This window comes from Crocuta crocuta, unplaced genomic scaffold (genome assembly GCF_008692635.1).
Source record: "Crocuta crocuta isolate KB4526 unplaced genomic scaffold, BGI_CrCroc_1.0 scaffold312, whole genome shotgun sequence".
NCBI lineage: Eukaryota > Metazoa > Chordata > Mammalia > Carnivora > Hyaenidae > Crocuta > Crocuta crocuta.
Window position 1 is genome coordinate 1,080,544 of NW_027527378.1, and position 10,466 is coordinate 1,091,009.

Here is a 10,466-nt window from a genome sequence, read left to right on the forward strand (position 1 = left end):
GGTCTATAAGGTCTGGAAGGTGCCAAGAAAAAGGTCACCAATGTGAGTCTCCCAGGAAGCTAAATTTATCCAATTTTTAAACTCAGAGATTATTTCTACTAGGCGATGGCATCTGCTTTTTAAAACGTCCTTAATTAGTAAAATAAAAATCGGCAGTCCCTCAACTTAAAGGCCTTTTTTTTGTGTGTGTGAGTCTGAATTCCAAAAAAATATGAACAACCTCAGGGAGAGATGACTCAGGCCTGGGGAGGTGGGGTGCGCCAATGCAGGTCACCACGAAGCTAAATAAAGAGGCTCGTCCAGCTCTAAATCAGGGCTCCCTGTTCACGGACACCTCATCCTTAGCTTGTCACCACCAGATCCAATTACCCTCTAACGGGGCCCACAACCTCACTCCTAAGTACTCATCACTTTTCTCATTTAATGAATCCAAGCTAGTGGGAGGCCACGTGGGCTGTAATGGCCACATCACGCCTTAACAAGGACCTCTGGTGAAGAGAAGGAGTCTGAGAACTCAACTGTCCTCCTTAATAAGGTGTGGTTTGTCTACAATGCTTCTGGCATAAGGGGCACTTGAACCTGGTTTTCTGACAGGTCGCATATCCCTCTGGGTATTTACAAGTCGAACGGAAGCCATAACTGGGCTCTGCCCATCTGTGAGCCCACAGCCCACAGGCGGAGGGGCCGGCAGGCTGAATAAATGCCATATGTGTCATCTGAGAATGGACGTCACCTGTCCCTTCTTGCTTCCACAGTCACCCACAGCTCAGAGGCCTCAGTTGGGCACATTGCAGAAGTAACCAACGTTAGTGTGTAAGTCTCTTTGCTGAGTATAGATGACTTTGGACCCATGGGTGTCCCTCCGCATTTGCATTCTTAAACCTGCAAATAGTCTCAGCAAGTCACAAAAGCAGAGACACTCAAGCCACTGGGGTGAAGGAAGGCTGCAGGGGCCCTGAAGAGAGAGGAAGGCAACCAAAATACCAGGGCAGGACATGCTGCCTCTGTGCCCAGGTGAGCTTCTGGGGCTGGTCACAGGTCACTCACGTAGCAGCACCACGACCCTCTCCAAGCCAAGAGTCATTTGAACATGGCTGTTAAACACCCAAATGTCCCTCTGCTCATCATACCCATCAGTTCCTTTCCGTGTCGCAGGCTGATGGCTGTAGGTGGCTCAGGCGGGATGGCCCTGCTTGCCCGCTCTGCGTTTTAGAATCATTCCCACCGCAAACTACGTCACTCCCATGAGCTTAAGCAACACTTACCATTATCTCCCCTCTTTGATTTAACCCCCACCTGTGCCTACAGCATTCATGAGCCTTCTCCTACTGGCACTCGGAATGTTTATCGCTTTTCTGCTTATTGGATGTGATGGGGTAAAAGAGGTTTGCGGAATTTAAGAAATAAAACAGATGAACACAATGGGGAGGAGGAGAGAGGGAAACATACCACCAGAGTCTCCTGACAATAGAGACCTGAGGTTTGATGGAGGGAGAGGGGTAGGATGATGGACTAACTAGGTGATGGGTATGAAGGAGGGCACTTGCTGGGATGAGCACCGGCTGTTGTATGTAAGTGATGAATCACTGAATTCTACTCCTGAATCTAATATTGCACTGTCTGTTAACTAAAGTTTAAATTTAAAAAATAAGGGAAAAAAAGAGTTTTGTGGAACCCATCAAAACTAAGCATGGATGCAGCCAACCCAACGGACTACCAAAGGCCAGGATTGCTCTGATGGGGGCTGAGCAGGCACAGGTAAGTGCCTGGGTTTGGGTGCGGCCTTATGTTTCTAACTGTGAACATCTGTCAGCGGACACCGTCAGTTTACATCTGGGACCGGACTCTTGGAAGTGTTGAGAAGGACAAGGCCTTGCCCTCAGCCCACCTCCTGGAGGACTGTGAAATGATTCTGAAACCAGTGCTGATTGCCAGCTTGACTGTGTTTGCTCAGCACAAACCTAGGCTGTGAGCCCTAAGGGTCCTGGGTGAGAGGTGGGGAGCAGTGCAGGAGATGTCCACAGAGAGCCTCTTCTGAATGAACTGGAGTCAATGCCGAGCGTCCCCAAGTGTGGGGAGGACACCAGAAATGCTCAGAGGACTGATTATGGTCCAGATCCATCCACCCCAAGCTCAAGACACTTCACTCCCTTCGTATAAAGCACGTGACTCGACTAAGCCCAATCTCTTTTGCTTTTTGTCATAATGCTGGAGACACGCATATTGCTTCTCAAACAGTCCTGATATAAACTGGTGTGTGACTGTGGCCTGTGTCCCTGGGTAGGAGCCAGGCTTTTTTTTAACATCTTTATTGACGCGTAATTTGTATACCATAAAATTCACCCACGGTAAGCGTACAATTTAATAATTTTTAGTAGATTTACAGAGTTGCGTAACCATCACCACAATCCAGTTTCAGAACCTTTCCAGCATCCCAAATCAAATAGCTCTTAACAGCATTCCTAGGGTGTCTGCAGGAAAGTGCTTTCGCATTTCCTGGTCTAAATGAACCACATGCCAGGAGGCATCTGAGAGAGACGGGAGGACAAGCTTTGGTTAGACTCTTATCTTCCAAACCAGTCCCGAATCCTAAGTGCATCAATTTTAAAGCTAGCAACAGGTGGCCCCCAAATGGACTGCAATGTCAATCAAATGTGTGTCTGTGGATCAGGCTGAAAAGGTGGAGGGGAAATTCCCAGCTTCCCAATGTGAAGAGGGGGTGATGTCCACGTGAAGAGACAGAAGTGGGGCAAGTGTAACGAGATTCGAGTAGAATGGAGAACAAAGGTCAATGAAGACAAGCGACAGAGGAGAAATGAGAAGGGCTGTTTCTAAGTCAATTAGTTGGAACCAGATGGCTTCGTTCCTAGGCTGCTTCCTACCTGGGGGCCCGTTGCTATACGCTTTAGTGGGAAAGAGATGGAAAATCTCCACAGTATTGAAGTGTAATAATAAATCCTGCCATGCCGTGGGAACCACAATATACGGCATAATAAAAGTAAATGTTGTGGCACTTGACTTCTTGGCCTGTAATCTCCCATTCAATCGGAACAGAGACTTCTTCCGTCAGCAAGAGAAAAGTGGACAATTTAATTTTCATTTCTATTCATGCACAGGCTTGCACTGGAGCTCATCCACATTTCCTATTATGTTACTTGAAATATGGCCGTGTAGTTTGATACACAATATCTCAAACTGACATCAACAACTTCATTTTGGACCAACTGATTTCATTCTAAATTATCATGGGCTGACAGATGCTGGTGGCTGCCCACGCGAGGTCTGAAAAAGTCATGTTCTCNAATTATAGCTTTATTAAGAGGAAACAGATTTATTTATAGCTAACACTAATGATTTCTCATGGCTTTCTGGGCTGTATTTGGCTATTCGCTACAGCCCACATTTGGACAGCTTCGATTGTCTGAGTGACTAACATTCTGGTACAAATAATTTCCTTCTTGATTCAAAGCAATGAACAAATGCTACAAAAGCAGAGATACAAAGCGGCCCTGAAAGGAGGCGGCCCCTCTGCAATGTCTTTTTCTCCTTGACCGACCCACCTGCAAGACTATTTCCGCACCTGGGCCTGAAGACATTCTGCTTAAAATCCTTTCCTCCCTTGGCGTCTGAGATGTTGCAAGATTTGCTTTTCCCTTAGATGTGGACTTTGTGCGGGGTTTGGTCTTCAAGCTCTAGGTCCTTCTTTCTCTTTTCTCATGCTAAGGACGTCATCTTCCTGACTTAACTATCCCTTCTCAGCAAACAACAGCATCAATAATAAGCATTTCTATCATTCTGCAGCCCACCAAGTGATTTTACAGAACTGTAGAAGACAAGGCGAGGAAGCAGGGAGAGATGTTAGTTTTCTTCATAAATAAAGAAGCTGAAGCTCAGAGAGTCTGTGTAAATCATGGAAGGTTTCCCAGCCTGGAGGCAGCAGCCTGCGGTCACAGCGTGTCAGCCCTGCGTTCTATCTCCCGGAAGGTCCGAATCTCCACCCACAATCCCCACCGGCCTCTGCAGCCTCAGCCCTCCCCGGCCTTGGCCCTCCGGCTTTAGCCTCCTCCAGCACCGACATGGGGACGTCCGACCAAATCTCAAGGTCAACACGCTTAAATAAATCCACATCTCCCCCAAACCAGTTCCTCCTCCAGACGTGCTTATTTCTACCCAAGTCCTTTTCTCCCCAGCCCTAAAACTTCACAGCTGACAAATTATTCTCTCCTCCTCCCTGCTCCCGAATCCAGCGCTGTTTTCACATCTATGCCTCCTTTCACAGTGCTGCTGTGCAGCGTGGTTTGGGCTCTCTTAACTGCCTCTCCCCCTATCTATCAAATAACCTGACTCCTTGACTCCAGTCTTTCCTTCACTGGATTGGTCCCACAAAGCTGCATCAGTTATTATCTGAGTGCTTAGACCCGATCATGTCACTTCAGGGTCAGCCCACTGCCAACAGGTTAAATTACAAATCCATCCCTGTGCAACATGATCCCGCCCAGACCTCCTTCCCCAGGGCGGCTCCCCTCCATGCCTGCTCCGAGCCTCTGCCACAGCAAGGCTGATCTACGCTCAGGTACCGGCACTCCGCATGGGATTCCCTGCCTGCCTCTGCCTCAGTGAATTCAACTTCTAGAGCCAGATAAGTTTGCCCCCCTCACGGAGCCTGGCCACCAAGGAGCATCCTTAACTCTGATCGGCATTACTTTCTACCACTCTGGGGTCAGTCAGACCGTTGGTGTCACCTCAATTTCCATTTGCCGTCCTGGTGGCCCAAATAGACCCAAAGCTGCTGGAAGGCAGGGCCTGTGTGTGATGGCCTTGCTATCCATTCAAGCCTTGCCCTTGAATCGACACTCAAGTATTTAGTGGCTGATTACATGGCCACCAGTCACTGTGTCTTGCAATGCAAGTAATACATGCGTTACCTCATGTGCTGGAGGAATTATGTCCTTCTGGGATTAATGTCTTCTTGGTAAAAGGAGAGCGAACTAAACCTCAGCATCTCTTTCCTGGCTCCGAAATAGACACAGCAGGTGCTCAGTTTCCAGTACGAAGAGCTTTCATAGATTAACCCACTTCAGTCAATTTCCCAACATTTCCAAACTAGCTTGTCACACTGAGAAATACAAAATTTGTATTTTGGTGATAGCCACATGAGCCATCACCAGGTCCCAAGAAAACAAGGGCCAGAGGCCAATGCTCTTCACAGGCAAGGCACAGCCTTGGAGGAGGGAGAACACCTCCCTTCCTGTGGGAAGACCCCCACTACCTTCTCTGTCACTTCACCAACTGGCCATCCTGCCTTAAAATGCGGTCTAAATGCTAAACCACAGGGGCATAACCAGAACTGTCGTCAGGCTCAGTGTGATGATCCCTTCTCATTCACAGCCAATCACTGCGCTGCTCTGCTCTGCCCTTTAACCAGGTCAAAAGCTCTAGCAGGCCAGCATTTCTATTATTATTCCACCCGCCCAAGCTGTCAGAAGCCCTGGGTCACGCTTCCTGACTGGGCTTCTCAAAGGCTCAGGATGGGAAAGAGTCTCTGGAGACAGAGCAAGTATTTTCGGTGTTTATGGTCACAGCGACACATCCTACTGCCAAGCCTTCACAGGATCAGACCAGAGACTGCAAGTGAGCAGTTGCAAAGATGCAACTCTGCTAGCGGGTTTGGAAGAAAACAGTACCCCGAAGAGGAGTGACCCCGGGGTGACGAAAATGCTCACAATAGGCGCTCCAGTGTCTCTTACGAGGCCTGCCAAGAGTCACGCATTTGTTTCTAAATTGAGCAACCAATTGAAAAGATACCGGAAGTCTTCTGTGTCAAATCTGTCCCTGAGAGCGGCTGCCAAAGGTTAGGGAAGGGGTGGGGGCAGGAGGGAGGTGGGTGTGGTCATAACAGGGTGACACAGGGGATCCTGGTAGTGATGGAATGTTCTGTATCTTGACCGTAGTGGTAGATGCACAAGCCTACACAGGTGACAAAACTGCAAAGAACTAAAAACACATAAGCACTAGTAAACCTGCAGAACCTGGTGGACGTGTCAATATCCTGGTTGTGACCTTGCACTACAGTTTCATTATGATGTTACCCTTGAGAGAAAACGGGTAGAGGGTACGCGGTTCTGTCTGTATTACTTCTTACGACGCCACGGAAATCTAGGATCATTTAGAAATAAGAGAATTTAATTTTAAAAGGCACATTCCAGGGGCGCCTGGGTGGCTTAGTCGGTGAAGCGTCCGACGTTCGCTTAGGTCATGATCTCGCGGTTCGTGGGTTCGAGCCCCGCGTCGGGCTCTGTGTTGACTGCCAGCTCAGAGCCTGGAGCCTGTTTCAGTCTGTGACTCCCTCTCTCTCTGACCCTCCCCTGCTCACGCTGTCTCTCTCTCTCTCTCTCTCTCTCTCTCTCCTAGAAATAAAAATATTAAAAAAAATAAAAATAGAAAAATAAAAAAAAAATAAAAAGGCACATTCCAAAATATAGCCCTATTTCATAGAATATTATGACCGTTATAGGTGCAAATAAAAGACGTAAAGCTGAAAAAACAAATTTAGTCCCTGAATCTCGACTTCTCAAACGGGCTGACACCCAAGTCAGACCGATGGTGGAGTCAACCAGCGCACATGTGACCTCACACCATCCGTGCACGTCCCCAACAGTCCCTCCGACTTGCTTACCCACACAGTGCTACCTCAGCCTTTGGAAAATTCACTCCTGTTTTTAACTAAGTGGCCATTATCACACCAAAGCTCACTTGAAATTCAACTTGAAAACATTTAGCGCTGTGACTACAATGAACTCTGCCATTCTGCCTTTTCACCCATTTGCCTTTATACACCAAATACATAAATCACCAGAGAGCAGGTTTCTTCGTCACTTCTTTTCCATCATCGCCTCCCCTTCTTTACAAAACCAGAACATCTAAAACCAGCTGAGGGCTACGAGCCTTCCACTGAAGCGGCTGTGTTAGTCCTTAGGCCTCCGGAAGGGGCAAGCCGCGCTCCGCAGTTCTACAATTGTGCAAGCAAGACCAGGAGTGCTCTCCTTACTCACCGATGTCATTGCTGCGGTCTGAGAGGTCCTTGTCCAGGATGCCGGATATCGAACTGCCCACCAAGTCAATCTTTGGACCGTCACCCCTACATTAAAAACACAAGTCCAGGCATTTAATCATTAGTGTGTGTCCTTGTCATTTGGTCAGCTTTCTTGCTGCACATGCGTTAAGGAGCGTGCTGTGTGCACGGCAGGTGGCACTCTCGCCTGTGGGGGAGCCAGTGGGAGTCAACGACCTATCCAACCACATGGGCCTTGGTGAGACCGGCCGACAGACTGAATGCCCATCTCTCCGGCACACATTTTCAGAGATGGCTATTTTAATAAGGACTGTTCAGCAATACACCTTTGGCCACAACCTCCTGCCGATACACGGGGTACAACGTAGGGCCTGCTCCCGCCCCGTGGCCAAATAAGCACCGGCAAATGATAACTAGGAGCTTCCTTTTAAGGAGTAAGGAATTTAGCCAATGCTGCTCGTCAAAGGTCGGCTACTTTTAACCTTGAGAAAAAGGTTTTCTGGCCTGAGGCTGAGGCATCAGCCAGGCTGTTGACAGGCACAGGGGGTTGAGTTTAAGATCTGGCAGCCCGCAAGCTGGCGCTGGGCGCAGGCCTGTAAAATTAGCCAGCTCTTGGGTGGGTGCCCCCATGCCCATCAGGGCATGAGTGACTTCCTTCTGTATCTGGGCAGGGACAGCCCTCAGCGATGGGAAGAAGCCTGTAAGAAGATGAGAGAGACAGCCCACCCGTGCACGAGCAGAAGGTGCCTCCAACTTCCTCCCAAAGGGCAGGTGTCTAGACCCTTTCAGGGGGAGGAGGCCTGAATGAGATCGGCCAAGGCCTGTGATGGTAGTGAAACAGGGAAAGATCCTCACCCATAAAATGAGGGGGAGAAGCCAAGCAGTTGTTCTGGGACAGCACCAGAAATAGGCCATCTCATGGCTCTTGGCAGTCATGGTGGCCTGAAGCCAAACCACACAATGAGTAACAGACTTACTCAAGGAGCGCTTGTCAAATACCTATCAGGCAGGGGTGTTGAGAGGGCCAAGCCCGGTGGTTCCTACTCAAGGGGCTCACAGTCCAAATGGGAGAGAGAGGTGACACACGAACACAGGCCCGCGGGGTACAGGCTATGTAAGTGACAGGCACACAAATGTCCTATGAGAAGAAAGGACTGGGTCAGAGCAGGGGACTGCGTGGGGCGGAGGGCGGGGGGGGGCAGTGGCACACAGAGGAAGTGGCACTCCAGCTGGGCCTTGGAGGAAAAGGGAGACCGAACCTACCAAGAGGAGGCATGATTAAGCAAGGACCCCACGGTAGGTGGGAGTGCCCAGTGTGGCCAGGGTTCCCAGGGCTAAAGCCTGAGGTCCCCCAAGTAGTGAGAGCAGAAAGGGTGGAAAAGGTCAGGCTGCTGGGCTGAGTACTGGAGGGTTCTGTAATGGAGGTAATGGGGGACAGAAGGACCACTGAGGCAGGAGACCTCTAGACCTGGGGGCAAGGTAGGGACTTGACAGAGCTGAGGCCTGGGTCTCTTCACTCAAGAAGGGGCTGTGGTAGCAGCTGGCATTCAGCACGACCCGCGTATCCTTGTGACAGTGGAGAAGGCCCAGCGGAAGGAGGTTCCCTGTCAGTTCCCAAACGAATAAGACTGACTCATAATCTCAAGTATAACCGCAAACATCCTCACCCAACGACCAGCCTAGGTACGATCTCCAGGGAAACAGGCTGGGCCAGACGGCTTGACCTCCACCAAGAGAAAATACAGCTCGAAAACTGTGTGTGTGTATTACGAGACTTTCTGGGATTCTCAGAGCGCGGCTGAAGTACAAGTTCAAGGACAGCATGGACTACTGTACTTGGAAGGAGGAAGCAGTTTGAGCTTCCCAGCAGAGCCTTCATTTCCCACCTCAGCCCAACCTCCTAGGGCTGCGGGGGCCCCAAGGGCAGGTTTCCATAGCAGCCCTCCTCGCCATCCCTTGGCCACATTCTCTTTTTCTTTTACAAATAGCTTATTGTCAAATTAGTTTCCACATAACACTCAGTGCTCATCCCCAAAGTGCCCTCCTACATGCCCATCCCCCCCACCCCNTTGGCCACATTCTCTTGGACAGGCCCCAAGCCAACAGGAGTGCCGAGATTGAGGAAATTTCCTTTTCTTTTTCTTGAGAGAGACAGACAGCCCTTGAGCCAGGGGGGTGGGGAGACGGACAAAGGGAGAGGAACAGAGACAGAATCTTAAGCAGGTTATGCCCAGCAAGGAGCCCAACGTGGACTTGATCTCACCACCAACCTGAGCCAAAATCAAGACTCAGAAGCTTAACCAACTAAGACACCCAGGCGCCCCAAGGAAATTTATTTCAAAACATTTTATTGGCAGGGCCCCAGTGGCTACTAAATTGAACGTAACTTTCCGAATGAAATGTTTTGGAAATGCAGCATTATTAGTAGGAAAGCATTTTCTTTTTTTCTTTAAAGTTTATTTATTTCGAGAGAGGGAGTATGTACACTCGAGGAGGGGGAGGGGCAGAAAGAAAGGGAGAGAGAATCCCAAGCAGGCTCCACTCCACGTGGGGATTACAACCTGAGCAGATATCGACAGTCAGACACTGAGCCGACTGAGTCACCCAGGAGCCCTAGCAGGAAAGCATCTTCAGTTTTTAAAGTTCGTGAGGGCTCTGGATCTTCCTGTTTCATAACTCTGGGGCCAGAATGCTTTGGTGTTGTCACTCTCCAAACTAGTACAACTCAAACTGTACTCAGAGCCAGACACTCCTGTCCTTTTGGGAACACGCCAAGGACCAAAACCTAGGAGAACATATGTTCTGTCCAGGGAGAAAGGTCACTCAGGCAACAAATGTCCAGTTATTTCCACTGTTTTTTTTTTTTTTTTTTTTTTTTTNNNTAAATAGGAACCTTGGAGCAGCCGCTTCCCTCTCTGATTTGACAGCTAGAAGCTTCCAGTCAAATGCGAGGCTACCTTGAGGGACTGTAGAGAACCCTACTGCTCATTACTGTGCTCATCTTATCTGGGGCTGTATTACTTTTCTACCTTTATTTTCCCCCTTACTGTCACTCTCAACTATTTTTTTCTTGTATATGCATTTTGGACAGTTACCACAAAGCCTTTTGGAAATGGTTCAGGGTAAAAAAGAGTAATTTCTAAGAAGAGGGAATATATCAATAGCATTTAAAATGGTCATCTGCTTCGGCCCAGTTCTCAGAGGCTATGCTAAAGAAATAGAGCGAAATACCCAAGTGCGTTTTACAGATTGATATGTTTACCTCAGTGCTATTTGTAACAAAGAAAAACTGCAATGGGACGCTTTCATCCAGAGGGGAACAGGTGAGTAACCTATACTGGATGGCCCTGAAAATTACATTTATAAAACTATGGTAAGAAGGAGAAATACTGAT

General features: G+C 48.8%; 1 protein-coding gene across 6 annotated transcripts in view; it reads right to left on the bottom strand.

Moving 5' to 3' along the window:
• Positions 1 to 10,466, bottom strand: part of SH3KBP1 (SH3 domain containing kinase binding protein 1) — a 281,170-nt gene that overhangs the window by 24,260 nt on the left and 246,444 nt on the right. For all 6 annotated transcript variants that reach the window (XM_077770448.1, XM_077770238.1, XM_077770366.1 and 3 more), the window contains one exon: positions 7,053 to 7,138. In XM_077770448.1, the coding sequence (XP_077626574.1) occupies positions 7,053 to 7,138 (86 nt within the window). The remainder of the gene's footprint in view (positions 1 to 7,052; positions 7,139 to 10,466) is intronic.